Source organism: Plodia interpunctella, chromosome 19 (assembly GCF_027563975.2).
Source record: "Plodia interpunctella isolate USDA-ARS_2022_Savannah chromosome 19, ilPloInte3.2, whole genome shotgun sequence".
Lineage (NCBI taxonomy): Eukaryota > Metazoa > Arthropoda > Insecta > Lepidoptera > Pyralidae > Plodia > Plodia interpunctella.
The window spans coordinates 5,279,190-5,295,229 of record NC_071312.1 but is presented as its reverse complement, the minus strand read 5'-3'; the positions used below and the strand labels follow the sequence as shown (position 1 = coordinate 5,295,229).

The 16,040-nt window shown below is 37.8% G+C and overlaps 1 protein-coding gene across 4 annotated transcripts; it reads left to right on the top strand.

The window, feature by feature from the left end:
* The first annotated feature begins 632 nt into the window (after positions 1-632).
* Positions 633-15,397, top strand: woc (without children). Of its 4 annotated transcripts, none has more exons than XM_053759562.1 (20): positions 633-917; positions 1,465-1,815; positions 2,357-2,700; positions 3,193-3,340; positions 3,936-4,100; positions 4,641-4,772; positions 5,410-6,687; positions 7,609-7,885; positions 8,180-8,288; positions 8,746-8,860; positions 9,263-9,931; positions 10,099-10,269; positions 10,786-11,015; positions 11,589-11,799; positions 12,256-12,381; positions 12,654-12,775; positions 13,220-13,358; positions 13,655-13,754; positions 14,056-14,231; positions 14,561-15,397. In XM_053759562.1, exons 2-19 carry the CDS (start codon positions 1,521-1,523, stop codon positions 14,228-14,230), a joined length of 4,806 nt encoding a protein of 1,601 aa, XP_053615537.1. In that variant the 5' UTR covers positions 633-917; positions 1,465-1,520; the 3' UTR covers position 14,231; positions 14,561-15,397. The 4 variants fall into 4 exon arrangements, with proteins under 4 accessions (XP_053615537.1, XP_053615536.1, XP_053615535.1 ...); XM_053759561.2 differs by having other exon boundaries at positions 648-917; positions 3,193-3,346; positions 4,644-4,772; XM_053759560.2 differs by having other exon boundaries at positions 648-917; positions 3,193-3,346.
* The last annotated feature ends 643 nt before the right edge of the window (positions 15,398-16,040 follow it).

Here is a 16,040-nt window from a genome sequence, read left to right as displayed (position 1 = left end):
ATCATTACATTACTCTGTGCCCGCCTAGGCACCCGCCCAGGCCGCGTGCTCCGGGCACCGTTTACTGAGGGCAATAAGACTAGAGGTTTACATCGATACAGAGGAAAAAAAATTTTGTGTTCGCGAGGTCTAAGTTCGCGGCGAACAACTAGTATATTGTCAAACACATTAACAACACATCGCAACTTCACGATTACACACTTGAGTTCACAATTCATTAAAAAAATCAAGAGGCTAATTTCTTAAAAAATAAATAACTAGTCGTTCGTCGCGAACTTAATTTTTTATACAAAATTATGAATATTTTTCAAAACTACTTAACCGATTTTGATGCCCCACGAACTTAAAAATTCTATTGACAGATCCTACATACCTTTTAAATGTCATCCTAATCAGACAAAGCTTCGAAAGTTATCGCGTCAAACATACATACATACATACAAAAAATGTATTTTTGCCCCAAGTAGAAAGTTGGCACTTAGTTACCCTCACCACTTTCCAAAACTAAAAACGTCAATAAAAAATGTAAATGTGGATCGTACGGGTTCCTCCCGGGGTAAAAGAATATTATCGATAAATTGAACTATTTTAGTATTTCCCAACACTAAAATAGAAGCGTCACATTAGCCAACATTGCCATGTCAAAATTATTTTCCAATTGATTACTTTTATATTTGTCACATTTATTCTTCATGCTATAAGGCTTATTACAATCGATGTAAAATTTGATACAACGTGATAATGTTTGTTTTTATTTAGAGACCAGTTAAAATGCCATGAATAATTGTAATTATGCTATAAAGTAATTCACCGGCGGCAATGCACATCCGCAATAAATTGGCAGGGGCAGGTTATTCCAAAATGGTGGACGTTTGTTGTGCTTTTATGTGAATTTTGGATAATATTACATTTATTTAGTGAGTATTTTGAAGTTAAAAGCTTTCTCCTTGATCTAATTTGAATAATGCATGTTTTTCTAATCTAATAATTTTTACAATATACCATAGATCTAAATATTTATCTGCTGTCTTTACAAAGGAACTTTTCTGACAAGACAACTGCCGTAATAATCATAATTTCTTACCGTATATAATATATCGCGTTTTTAATACATCTCTAAGAACTGTTGTGACTTTCTTCTTTGGATATTTTTTTGAAATGTGTACAGAAGTCACAAGTTATCTTATACCGAAATAAGCGCGGGATTATTATCACAGTTTCCTATAGCGTCAGTTGTAATTGTAATGCTATGAATCCCTGTGTATAAAAATTAGCTTTTTTTCATTATTTGCAACATAAAAATAGGGGACTATACATAAATTTTCTACAAATTGCGGCAGAACAAAAGTACAACGAATCTTAGATATCCCTTCTCAATTATAACCTAAAAGTTATTCTGCCGGTTATAGCGAATCATTGTAAACATAATCGTAAAATACTAATGAGAAAATTTGTTTATTCCAGATGGTGTATTGTATGAGAGTAATATTCAAATGAAGTATTCCAATTAGACTTCAGTAATGGATGAAAAGGATTCAAATCCTGAGAATCCCTCTGGAAGCCCTGAACAGGCTTCCGGGGATTCCGTAGCGTGTGAAAAACTCAGTGACACAGAACCAAACCCTGACAAGGCAACCGAAGCAGCTGACAGTGGTATGAACATTGACAGTGAAGTGAACTCCATCGAAAGTGAATTAGAAAATAAGGATAGTGAATTACAGAATCATGTAGATCATGATAAGAGTGTAGATGATCATGATATGAGTATAGATGAAGCAAATCCTAAAGAAAATGAAGATCAATCAGAGAAAAATGGTATGTTTTAAAATGTAGCTATGTACACTAAGAGTTTCACATTTGCATAGAATATTAAATTGCATGCAGACATAAGTTTAGATTACTTAAAGGTGCTTTAAGAAATAAATCTTAAAATCATACATATTTCAGACTGACAAGATCAAGACTCTCAGATCTTCTGGAAGATCTTACGAGTGAACAAAAAGAGAGCAAATATTTGTTAATTTTGAAAATAACTATTTGTAGTTCTAGGACAGTCTTTCTGGGTGGTCTATGCTATAATCTTGTCTTTTGCAATGTTCTCAATAATTGTTAAATTATATCCATTCTACTTGTCAGGTACTTTTAGATCTTTACATAAATTATTTTTATCATAAACCCTTTCAAATTAATTCCAAAGGTTAAATTTGAGAGTTAGGTTAGTAAAAATGCAAAATCATTCAAAACCCCAACTGTACATATAATTCATATTCATCAAAATAACAGTCTTGGTATAAATAAATCAACAAAATTTGTTGATTTGTTGATTTGACTTTCACAATTATTTAATATTTTATAGACATCCCGGATAATGAAGAAATAGAGACCGACTCCCAAGAAGCAGACAATGCAGATAAGAATGAATCTGAAAAGGAAGATCCTCCACAGGAAACTGAAAATTCTCAGGTTTTGGATGATACTGATGACAAATCAAAGGAAGAATTAACCGGTGATGATAGCCAGGATGCTACCACTAATGAGAACGAAAGTCAAAATGATAAAGACGAAGGAGAGATGGATAAAGATGATGAAGCAGGGAATGATGATGGAGAGAAAGATAAGAATGATGATGAAGTTGGTAAACCTGAATTTGAGCATGCAACAAATGATACAATGGAGGAAAGTCAAGAAGATCATTCCCAGGTAACTTAAATAGTAGTATTTACATTACAATGTAAATATTTTTTTTTATAAATTGGGATTTTTATCAACTCTGCAGCACATCATTAAATCCAAAATACAATTTCTCAAGTAATATAAATACATAAAACTAATAATTTGATATTATTCTAAATAAACAATTTTAATATTATATAGTTGACAGTTTGACAACAAACTATGCATAAATATGCAATGGCTATTGCAGCTAATTCGCTATTAATGGAATCCGTGGTTCCCACCCTAGTAAGGAGCAATCCAACCCTATGAGGCTTTGAAAGCCTTTTCATCTGATATACAACAGATGCATTCCAAACATTGACATCTGATGGGCATCCTGTCAATCAGACAGACAGTTACGCAGGCCCTGGGCTTCACAGCACCACAGGAGAGAATAAAATAGGGAGCATGCAATACTGTAATATATGTAGATAGGAGTTAAGATGAAATTTGCAGAATTATAATCTTATTCACCAGGCACTGGATCCATTTGACGCCCTGCTGAAAGACACCAATGACTCAACTGCAAATGATAGTGAAACCCCTGCGACGTCGCAAGCTGAATCTACTATACCTATGGATGATGATGATGACCACAATGTGGATTTCGATGGAGACAATGCTGGTAATTGTATGATAACGCCAGTTATACACTATCGTCAAAATTTGGCGGATTCAGTATTCATTGTGGTCAATAAAACGACTCATACAAACTATGCAATGCTAATTAATCGTGTTGTCGTCTGTGTATCAGTGGTTAGCATGCAAGTGTGCTAGTTGTGTGTGTATTTCCGCCATTATAGCAGCACCATGTTTACAGGTTGCCAATGTGAGGCATCAGGGATTCCATTTCTGGGAACTTTTCACAACTTCTTTACAGCATAACTAACCAGCCAAAATAGCAGTGTGAGTGAGAGGATATTAGTATAATAAATAATAACACATCCCTCTATTTTTCCTCCTAGCTGTCTTATTCTTTCAAATTTTCTAAGTGACATACTGAAATACAGGAAAAATAATATCTATTCTAGGACTAATAACACAGAGAATAATTTATTTATATGTAGATATAGAATAATTTATTTATAGATAACAGGGATAGAGGATTTTCATCCCTAAATAGCAAGGAAGCAACACCTTGCTAGAGGGACAAATATTATTTAATGCTTTGCGTAGATTGTATTTGCTTTACATAACAAAAGCCCGTATTCAATTTACAGATGACCCCTCAATAGAAGACAGTAGTGTAGCAGAGTTAGCTGATGAGCCAGGTGCAGATGAAGAGGTCTGTCTTCTGCCGGACACGGAACGAGAGATCTCTGAGGCTGACAAAGCTGAAGCTGAGAAGGTCTTGGCTGAGAAGAGGAAACAGGCAGAGGCTGAAGGTAATAATCATCCTTACATATTATGAAATAAAGTCCTCTACCATGTTGTCTGTCTGTTCGCGATAAACTTAAAAACGACTGCACGGATTTTCATGCGGTTTTCGCCAATAGATAGTGTGATTACAAAGAAAGAGTTGTATAATTTATTATGACTATAGTCATTTATTATGACTATAGGCTTTGCATGTGTATACACATGCAAAGCCGGGACAGGTTGCTTGTTATACTATAAAGTAAAATAAAGCTGCATAGAACCACTTCTTGAACTGTCTTCGGCATCCCTTAAATTAAGAATGATATGTCACATACATATCATTCTTAACACAATAATGCTAGCTAGCACTTTTTGGGCTTTGCTAGGACCAGCCGGAAGCAACATAGCCATACATTTGTTCCCTGAGTAATGTTCTTTTAGATTAATATGTGTAATATAAATATTCATATTTGATTAAAGTAATAGACAGTAAACTTAAATTTTGATAAGAATTATAATGTAAACAAAAAACAATTCAAAATTAAACCGATTTAATTTTAATTTAGCAGCATTGGCGGCGGCGGTTCCTAAAGAAGAGAATGAATCAATGGAGGTCGACGACGATCGCAGCCAAGCGGACCAGAACGACACAGACGCGGCTGCTGAGGACGCTTCACAGGAAAATGGAGCTGATAACGGTAAAACATTATTTTCTTTTTGATGAAATTGTTTCCTACAATATGATAGTTACTTTATGCTACGTAAACTTAATTCATCTGGCTATGTGACAAGACACACTTTTTAATTTGTCTGCACTTTTTAATTCGACACGAAAAGTTAAACATCGGAGTGTGTTTTACAATTACTTTATTCATCTTATTTATACACTACCTGACTATTTACCGGGATGTAATGTATCTAAGATGTTAGCCCGGTATATAAGGTACCTACATACCAAATTTCAAGCAAATCGGTCCAGTAGATTTCGAGTGATGCGCGTTCAGACAGACAGACAGACAGACAAAAATTTCCAAAACTATATTTTCTTCATCTATATCAGTAACTAAGTATATTGATGAAGAATTAAAAATAAAAACAAAATCCAATGTACAATTTTGACCTTTCTTCAATTTTATTATATGTATTGATGATTGATGAGAAATATTTGTTAGCAAAAAGCATGAGTAAATACGACGTTTTCGCAACTATTGGTGTGCAAAAATAAATAACTGAGTAATCATGAAAAAATAAGAATAAACATGGTAGAGTAAAATCTATAACAGTACATCGTAACGCTATTTTTGGGTATAATTAACAATTCAACTTAATTTTCAGATAAAGAACTTGAAGAAACAGAACAGGAAACTGCCGAAAATGACAGCACTTCAAACACTATCCAAGAGATCAGTCATTTTGACGCCACGTGCGAAGAATGTGGCGAATCAAAGGCTTGCTCCTACCGGTACACCACGAAAGACGAGCGACATTACATCTGCGACACAAAGTGTCTTCAAACTTTCTGTGACAAACATCCCGACAAATACTCTATTATACGGAAAAAATACATGATCGAAGAGATCATTCCCTCAATGTCTGAATGCTCAGAGTGTGAAGAAAAGAAGATTTGTTATTTCTATTATAACTATGATGGAGAAGACACAAACTACTGCTCAGTGAAATGCTTAGAAAGTATGATGGGGGATGAAAAAGAAAAGTATGCTTACAAAAGAAAAAGAATTTCTGTTGAAGAAATTACTCCCAAAGACGGGCAGTGTTCCATTTGTTTAGAAAATAAGCCATGTTCTTATTCATTTTCAAGATATGGAGAGGACTTTTTAGCATGTGAACAGACTTGTATTAGAACTTTAAATTTGAAAGAAAATGGACGGTATATGGTAAAGAGGAAACGGCAGCCACGAAACACGCAAGCACAACAGCAAACAAACACACAAGTCAATCCACCACTTTTAAGATTAAAAGTTATAAGTAATGCTACGGATAAATATTTAGATGAAGCATACAAAATTCAAGCGAAAACTCCGGCGATGGTGCAAGCGGCGCGGGAGGAGAGAGAGCGGACATTCGTAAGAAGATGCACTGCGTGTAACGCAGTTCCCCCATCTGAGGATAAAATGCTTTCTTGGGAGACCATGGACTTTTGTGATGAAGTTTGCTTAGGAAGGTATCAGAATAAAATCGGTTCGAAATGTGCGAATTGTAAAAACGCTGTGCAACATACGAGTTTAGGGAAGTATTGTGTGCGATTCGGTTATGACGTCCGACAATTTTGTAACTCCTCTTGTTTGGAAGAGTTCAAGAAAGGATTGAAGATCTGTTGTTATTGTCAAAGAGATATTTCTGCGGAGCATGAAGGATTTTTGGCTCCGGTGGGCGATAAGGGGCAGTTTAAAGACTTTTGTTCTCAGAGTTGCATGGAGAAGTTCGACCAGATGAGTAAGAACCCTGTGCCGCAGCCTGTGTGGGCCAAGTGTGCGGTTTGCTCACTGGAGAAGTCCACGTCTATTGAGGTGGAGGTGGGGAACGATGTTTCACAGAGGCTGTGCTCAGATCCATGTTTTGCAGCTTTCAAATTCGTTAATAATATCTTTCCAGGTAAGTTACTACATGAATCAAGGAAGCTATAAGTATTGAATATTAGAATTGTGATAGTTTGTGGATTTGTCCTTTTTTTGTGGCAAAAGAAGCAATAATTTCGGTTGCAGTCGCGGGTAACAGCAAGTAAGTACATAGAATGAGACGAGAATCTACTTAGCAAACATGCTGTAAAAATTCTGATCATATCAATCGATTTTGATTATTTTTCACGTTGACTCCGGGCGTCGCAGTTTCATAGCCGGGAATGAGGATATGACAGAGAGTGAGAGATAACTATTAATCAATTTAGACATATACAGACGGAAAGCGACCTGACGGCATCACTCTAATACCGTGGCAGAGAGGGCGTTGCCTTTTATGGGACGCAACATGTGTAAGCACATATGCGGCGTCCTACCTCACTAATAGTAAGCGTTTGCCTGGGGCCGCTGCAAAGGTGGCAGCTGAACTTAAAATGGCCAAGTATTCTGTTTTATCCAACCAGTACGAGTTTGTTCCAGTTGCCGTGGAAACGGCTGGCCCATGGTGTTCGGAGGCGAAGCGCTTTGTTGGTGAGATAGGACGGCGTTTAAGGTGTCGTGGATATGACTACCGCTCCGGATGGTACTTGGTTCAAAGGCTATCAATTGCTATCCAACGAGGAAACGCAGCTAGCGTTATGGGTACTTTTGAACCGGGTACAATTCGGGGTGGCATTTTTGATTGACTTTGTAATTGTTTATGTTTTATTTTGTTTTATTATTTGTATTTTTTTAATAAATGAATATGGAATCTAAAAAAATCAATTTAGTCAATCCTAAGTAATATTATAAATGCGAAAGATTATTGTTTGTTTCCTCTTCACATCAAATCTTACATAATATGTAACTCACTCACCCAGAAAAGAGTACTGTACTCTGGTAAATTCTTCACTTTCAGACCAATGTCGCTGGTGCAAGAAATACTTCGAGCGGAAGCAGAGTAAATGTTTCACTATATATGAGTCCAACACGCCCCACTGTTTCTGCTCCAAGTCTTGCATGAACGTTTACATCAGCAACTCGAGGCATATAGTGCCGTGCAACTGGTGCAAAGTGAAAAAGTACAACTTTGATTTGATCAAACGGACGCCTAACAATGGACAGCCCATTATGATGTGCTCGTTGAATTGTCTGAATCTCTATCAAGTGTCTGTCAACGCTGTATCATCAAGAAGGTGAGAATATTTATACTAACTTTTATCTTTAAGTCTCCGCACACTAGCGCCACCATCGCTTTTATGTAAATACTAGTTGCGCCCCGGGGCTTCGCTTCCCTTATGTACCCATAGCGGTCAGATTTCGTTGAAAAATTATCGCGCGATTAAAAATTTGATTTCTGCGCAGGTAATTTAGAAGAGTGGTATTGTACTTGACGTGAAACAGTCACGTGCTAAAAATATTCTCGCTCGTAACTGTGACAAAAATGCAAATTTATCTTGAAAAATACTATAACGTATGTTGTGTTGCAGAACAAAATGCGACATGTGTAAGCGGACGTCGCTCGCGCAGTATCACCTGACGATGTCGGACGCGACTGTACGCAACTTTTGCACCTACCAGTGCGTTATGTCTTTTCAGGTACGTTTATATGTCTTGCTATATTTTTGCCCCAATTTATAGCAACTTGAATAAATGTATAACGCCAATGTCAGCAATACTCTATAAGAAGAAGTATGGCTTTTTTAAAGAAAATTAGACTGACTACTAAAACTATCATGGCTTGCATTTGTAATTCGTACGCGCGTAAATGAATTCCCGATGTGGGCGCATTTTTTTATTAGTGTTTTATTTTTACTTTTTCTTGTGTGACATTCGACATTCAATCTACCGTCCAACACACTCTGCTCTAAAATTAGACTTTCATAGGAATTTTTTCTTATAAAATTTTAAACTATATACTATTTCTCGTTTTATTCTTTATAAAAAGCGTTGCAGTATGCATTTTACGCCATGCGAACGAGGGACAAATCACTCAATAATTCCAAAAAATATATACACTGTTTGTGAATATATTTATGGTCATGTTTACCTGCAGGGTCAGTATTCCAAACACACGCCGGCGTTCATACCGGGCGAGGCGGTAGACCAGCAGAAGGCGGTGCCCACTGGAGCCCCGCGTCGCACCTACTCCGCTTCTACTAAAACCAATGGTATGTACTTTACTGTCGTTACATGTAAAATTTTTTACGGTTTTCATCAATAGATATAGTGTCTCTTAAATCTATGTGTACATAAACTGTAAAATAAATCTTTTATTGTTGACAAAGAGATCTTGTATCATTAAAACGTGAAAAATCATGTCTGTCTGTGCACATGATTTTTTTTATGCCTTGATGAAACAAGACGACAACAATAAAAACTGATTCTGGCCAAACATCAGATGGTTTTTGTCATCAAAATAATGGATTTACTAAACTTCGAAATGCTTCAAAATTAAATTGCAGAAACCCGAACCAATATTCATGGAAAGAGTAGGATTTTTTGCCCAGTAGAGTAGCTATAAAAAAAGTTTATTTTACATAATATTGATTTCAAATATTTATTTGTTACAGCACTAAAAGCTCAACAGCGCAATGCAACCGGCTCGATGCCAGTGATATCAAACGTACAATCATTAGCGGCACCACCACCTCTCATGCCGACGATACAAAGCACGCGCGGCAAGTCAAAACGACGAGCCAACGCTGAAGCAGCCCCCGCAGCCGCGCCCGAGCCCGAGCCCCCCGCGGCTTCTCAAACACCCCCGCCGCCGCCCAAACCCCCCACACCCCCGCCTCCGCCACCGCCCAAAATATACAATCACGTCATCGTCAAAACCTTGCCCCCGCAAGAAGTAGCCAATAAGGGTACCATGTCAAAACCAATGATGGTCTCGAAAGGCGTGTCGTGCCGCCCCCATCCGTGCACTAAAGAATGCCAAACGGACCCGAGTCTCGAACGCAGGGTTTTAGTTCCTATCCCTGTACCCATATACGTGCCAGTACCGTGCGCTATGTGGTCCTTACCGTTCCCAGTCCCGGTACCGATTCCCATTCCTATTCCCACTCCGGTGTTCATTCCTACAACTAGGAATTCCGCTAAAGGCATCATGAAGGAGATTAACAAGATTCACGATAAGATGCCGACGGATCCGTTTGAAGCTGAGCTTCTGATGATGGCTGAGATGGTCGCCGGTGATAAGAAGAAGGATCAGAGTGATTCCGACACGGATGATGATAATGGTTTGTGTTTGATATTTTTAGATATGATGGTGTGAAACATGATGGATATATTGTAGATACATTGCTTATACAGTGAATGTAATCACATAACAAGAGAGGAAACATATATTTTATTTATTTATTTTTTTACAAAATATCAGTTCTAAGTTGTTTTGCCCCTATTATAGAAGGGGACGGCTTTAGCCCCGTGGCCGGCATGGATGGTAACAACGCGTTTGGCGAGGATATGCTGCAGATGGCGCTCAAGATGGCCACCGAATATGAAGACCAACCCGTGGACTTGGAGTCCGCTATGACTGCTAACACCATCACTCCTAGCTCACACCCGGGTATGCCTGGTGAGTTGACTAAGTAATTACTACTTTTAGTTGGCCTTCAAATATGTTACATAGCAGATAAACTCCAGGAGTGCTATCGGCTGTGGTATGGCCCAAGTTTTGCGTAATTCGATTAATTATGTAGAAAAAAATGTTGGGAGAAATGGTCCCAGAATGGGAGGACCAATCAGGTGGACTGCAGGAGGAAACATTACTAAACAATCACAATATTAAGTATATTGTTTACAAGTTATTTACATTGACTGTTCTTTTTCGTGTTACTCGTAGGATTTGAATGCAATATAAGTATCAAAAATATCGCGCTCGTGCTGTGAGGTTCGCCGTGTAAGCATATAAATACAGTAAACAGATCTTGCATTGTAAAACTGGACGTTTACACATAAGATGGACGAACGAAACTATTTTAATGTCCATCGGACCCGCTATACACTTTACTTAATTGTGCTTATTACGAGCCGTTAAGTGCTTATTACGAACCGTTAAGCGTTGTCCATTTATTTAATTTTATTATATCAGGTCTGGAAGGCGAGAGCATGCACCACCACCACATGATGGTGCTGGAGCAGCAGCGGGCGGTGGCGGCGCTGCGGGCGTCGTCGGCGGCGGCGGTGCCGCGCAAGCGGGCGGCCGTGGCGCCGCAGCGGCCGCAGCGCTCCAAGCGGCGGCGCCAGGAGCCCGCGCCGCCGCCGCAGCCCGAGCCCGTGCGCGAGCCGCAGGAGAAGCCCGACGCCAACATGTGTCTCAAGGTATCTGTCCTCATTGTCAGCAACAGCGGCGCAAGCGGGCATCCCGTGATTTTATTTCCTCGTTGATTGTTGGTTGAAGTTTATCATCATCAACAATTTAAATGTTCGTGACTGCTGGATTGTGATGGATAAGTAGTATGAGCCATCATGACCCACCACGCCAATTCATTGCGGATTGGTGGGTTTTTACGACTGCAAATACAACCTGGACCAAGGATTTGATGTACCTTCCGAAGCCTGGAAGAACTCAAAATTTCTGTTCATCATTTCTGATCATCAATCCAATAACCACCCATTATATGAATGACTTAACTGCCACTATAACAGGCCGAGAGCGCTAACCACTGCGCCATTGAGCTCCTATGAACGAAATGGTGTCACTATTTTCGAAAATGTTTCTTACATCCTCATCACCGTCACCGGTAGCGCTCCATCTGTCTACGCCAGCCTTGTCTGTCCTATGCCATCCTTATCTAATTTTTGCCAGCATTTTTCTTTCCATGGTAAACCCATACAGCATCTTTCATCTTCATCATGTGCCTATTATTCTAACATTAAGCCTTTTTCTCACAGTACACGTTCGGCGTGAACGCGTGGAAGCAATGGGTGATGACGAAGAACGCGGAAATCGAGAAGAGCTCCATACGACGGAAACCTTTCAAGTCAGAAATCCTCCAGCTCACAGCAGACGAACTCAACTACTCGCTGTGTCTGTTCGTGAAAGAGGTGCGGAAACCCAACGGTAGCGAGTACGCGCCCGACACTATATACTATTTGGTTTTAGGTGAGTTACCAACAATAAAATGATATCACACATTATGTAATTGTATTTTTTTATGCATTATTATATTATTGCATGCAATACATTAATATAAAATAAAAATGTAGCTAGTTATGGGCTCCGACGCCCAATGGCGGCAAAAGCGACCGGGAAAACGATAAAAAATAACAATAATTTTATTTAATCTTCTTCCTAGGGCCTTGACATTTGTCCTTCGAGCCGGATCTATTTGGGGTTGACTACGGGACAAACTTATTATGTCCACCAATTATTATTATTTTTATTTGGTTTGTTAACCATTGTTACAATAATGATGCATACACAACCGACATAATTATAAAAAAGCATTTTAAGAAGCAATGCTGTTTTCCTTACATATACTTGTGTAGGAATAGAACCCATAACACTATTTAGGTCTATAAACACACCAATGACATTGACATTAAACATTTGTTTCAGGAATTCAACAATATTTGTTCGAAAATGGTAGGATAGACAATATATTTACGGACCCGTATTACGAGAAGTTCACGGATTGTTTGGACGAAGTTGCAAGAAAGTTCTCAGTTCTATATAATGACTCACGTAAGTAAACTTTTATTTTCTTAGATCCTTATAAAAACACTACAAATATAACGCTCCATTCTAAATGGTACACTAACGTGACGTCACATTTGAGTAATATCTTAGCGAAAATATGCCGGCTACACACTATAGCCGAACTCGGACAGATGCCGACACGAATGCCTGAACATTGCGTAATTTGTATGAGAATGTTTAGCATTAATAAGTCCACCAGTGGGATGTGTAAAAACATATTGTATTTTGTGCAATAAAGTTTAAATTTTTGTCCACAGAATACATAGTAACTCGAGTAGAAGAAGAGCATCTCTGGGAGAGCAAGCAACTGGGCGCTCACTCGCCACACGTCCTCTTGTCCACTCTGATGTTCTTCAACACGAAACATTTTAATTTAGTGGTGAGTACCTGTTGTTTTAAAAGGCACCCTATATCGTCCGTCCGTGCTGTGTCCGTACATAATAAACAGATTTATTGAACGCATACTTTTTATATATAAAAAAAAAACTGTTTATTTTGTAACTATGATTCCTTGAAATTATATTATTAACACTGTTGTTAGATTATGACGAAAGCCCTTCACGTCATGTAAAGGGCGTAAAAGCCTCGAAAGCTAATGGCGGCAATAGCCTTTTGACGCAGTCGGTCATAAAATCACACATGAATCTTTAAAATTTAATTATTTTTAGGCGGACCCTGTGTTTCGGAGCATCACAGATGGGGGTGCGACCGGCACATGTAAGGATGAGAAAGAGAGATGTAACTTATTTTGAGTGTTTTATTGTAGTTTTTTTCCTATGTTAGCACTGGTGTCAGATGTAACGATGATGTGTTATGTTAACAGACTGTAGAGGAGCATATGCAGTTGTCGTTCTCGCACATAATGAAGCATTGGAAACGCAACCCCAACCAGCCGGGGCAGGCCAAGATACCCGGCTCCAGGAATGTACTTTTGCGGTTTTATCCCCCACAGTCTGCGCTTGGTAAGTAGATCATCAAAAATATATTCTTCCAGTATTATTGGACGTATTTTGGATGTTAATTCCTTGCTACACTCTGTATGGGAGATTAAGAAAGACGCTATACATTTTCAAAAACCACGCGAACGGGACAATACTTATTTAAAAATCCGTACACGCTTACGAAGAGGCGAGAAAAAGTTATTTGACTTATAACTAGGCTAGTTAATTTAGAAGTAGTAATTGAAAAATATGTGAGTCTCATATTCGAGATAATGTAATGTATGTGTTTTTCACATTTATATTACTTGTAATTCCAGAAGCGAACTCCAGGAAGAAGAAAGTATATGAACAACAAGAAAATGAAGAAAATCCTTTGCGATGCCCTGTTAAATTATATGAATTTTACATTTCAAAATGGTGAGACAATATCATTTTGTTTTTGTTTTTTTATTTCATTTTATTTTTTGTTATGTTGACCTTTATTTTTCACTTAACTTTCATAAATTTGCTTTTTACACATTTGTGTAGATAGCAGCTGAAGTCCAACATTCGGTGATGGAATACTCACATAAAGAAAATTAAACACAACTCAACTGGGAGCTTATCAACCAATCTTGTAAATGTAATATTACAATGGCAAAAACTGTACCTAGTTCGTCTTCTACTCTAATATATAAATAATATAGATATTTGATTTGTTATTTATTTCCTTTTCCAGTCCGGAATCGGTGCGCACGCGCAACGACGTGTTCTACTTGCAGCCGGAGCGCTCGTGTGTCCCGGACTCGCCCGTGTGGTACTCCACGCAGCCGCTGTCCCGCGCTCAGCTCGCCAAGATGCTGCACCGCGTCAAGATGGTCAAAGAGATCAATATAGCGCTACTCACTAGCTAAGGTTAGCTGAATCTATGCTAATATTTTTAATGCAAACGTCCGACCGTCACGCTTTCACGCCAGTCTAATAGCTTGATTTATATTAAATTTTAAATATAAGTATATGGTTAATGACCCGAAGTCCAGCGGTCGGGCGGTCGAGTCCACAGCTAAAAATTTAGAAATATTTTTAATAAGAAAAAACACATGTCACAGGAGAAGAAATAACTCCCTTTTTCGCTCTAGTGTTTTCTGTACCACAAACTGTTGGAATCCAAGGTTCCCATAGGCACATGGACAACTGGTTATGTACTGCTAGTATCATGCAAAGTATAATATTGTTTGTTACAGATTTTCCACGTCAGCCCGCTGACTTAAGAAACTTCTCAACATCACTGTATCATGTGCCGTTCTGGAATGGACCTTTATTTGCCGGTTATACTGGTTACAAAGTGTATCGACCGCCATGTCACGCCCAGTAAAACTAACGCAAAGCATCCACAATATTGTTGTATTAAAGACTATGACAATGTATATTTTTTCTACTTTGTATATCAGCCTGTATGAGAACGGTCGATTAATTTAGTACATAGTATGTAATAGATGTCTTTTTTTATAACGTTGCAATGTTTTAGATGTAAGAATTCTGTGCGGGACTGTTTATGTATGTACAGATAATAATGGTTCTAGTTTTATCATATACAATCGCTTTTTTATCAATGATTTATGAAAATTGTGGCCGAATGATTTTTTAAAGCAATGGACTAATTTAAATTTGTGAGGTCGAGGTATATGTTTGGATATTTCAAATTGTATATACGCCAAGCCGCTTGCTGCATCATGTCGACATAGAAAATCGGTGACTTAATCTTTCGTGAATTAGGAAAGAATTTTATTGTTACACTTGTGTAATACTTGAATATTAATATAATTATATATTATAGGCTTTAAGTGACAAATTCCAAGATTTTTTTTTTTGTGGAAGACGCACTATTTGTGTTATAGTAGCATTATTATTCATTTTATAAATCGGGATAGATTACATTCTCACAAATAGGACCTTTATTGAAGAAATAGTATAGCATGGTAAGTAAAAGAGTCAGATTCGTATTATATTTTAAGTATAATGGCGTCAGCTGTAAGAATTAGTTTACAATAATGTGTAAAAAGAATACTGATTCTCTAAAATGTGTTTTATTTCTGTTAAGTTGACCCTATTTTGGTATGTACAGTCAATCACTGTGATTTTAAAAACATGAGTAATGTTTTTAAAATCTGTGAGAATAAAATCTTTATATCTGTGAGATAAAGACAAAAATCTAAAACTTTGCTCGTTGGTTAAGTCTGACGGGGGCGAAACACAGATTTTAAAACATATTTTAATCTGTGGGGCAGGACGTCAAAAGCCGTCAAGTTTTCTTTACTCGCCCGTGGATGAGAGCCTTTACTTATTTTTCGTCACGATATTGACCTCTAGCCATGGAATAAGAGATATTACGCAAAGCTTGGCGCAGATGGCGCTACTGGTACAACCAGGGTTAACAAACATTGCCAATGGATATATTTTTGAAGATTTACGACTAAAATACCTTCGCAATCGTGGTGTGAGTTTAAAATAAAACACAACACCTTTATATAATTATTGCACACTATTGAGATCACCGGTCCGATATGTATATTATTTTCGACCACCACTTCTTCAACATAATCAATTAACCAGTTCCACCCAAAAACTATTCAAATCAAAAATATAAACACTGGTTCTAAAGCCTAATATCATAAGGGTTAATATCATATACGACGACACATATTTTGATGTTTAGCTTTACGT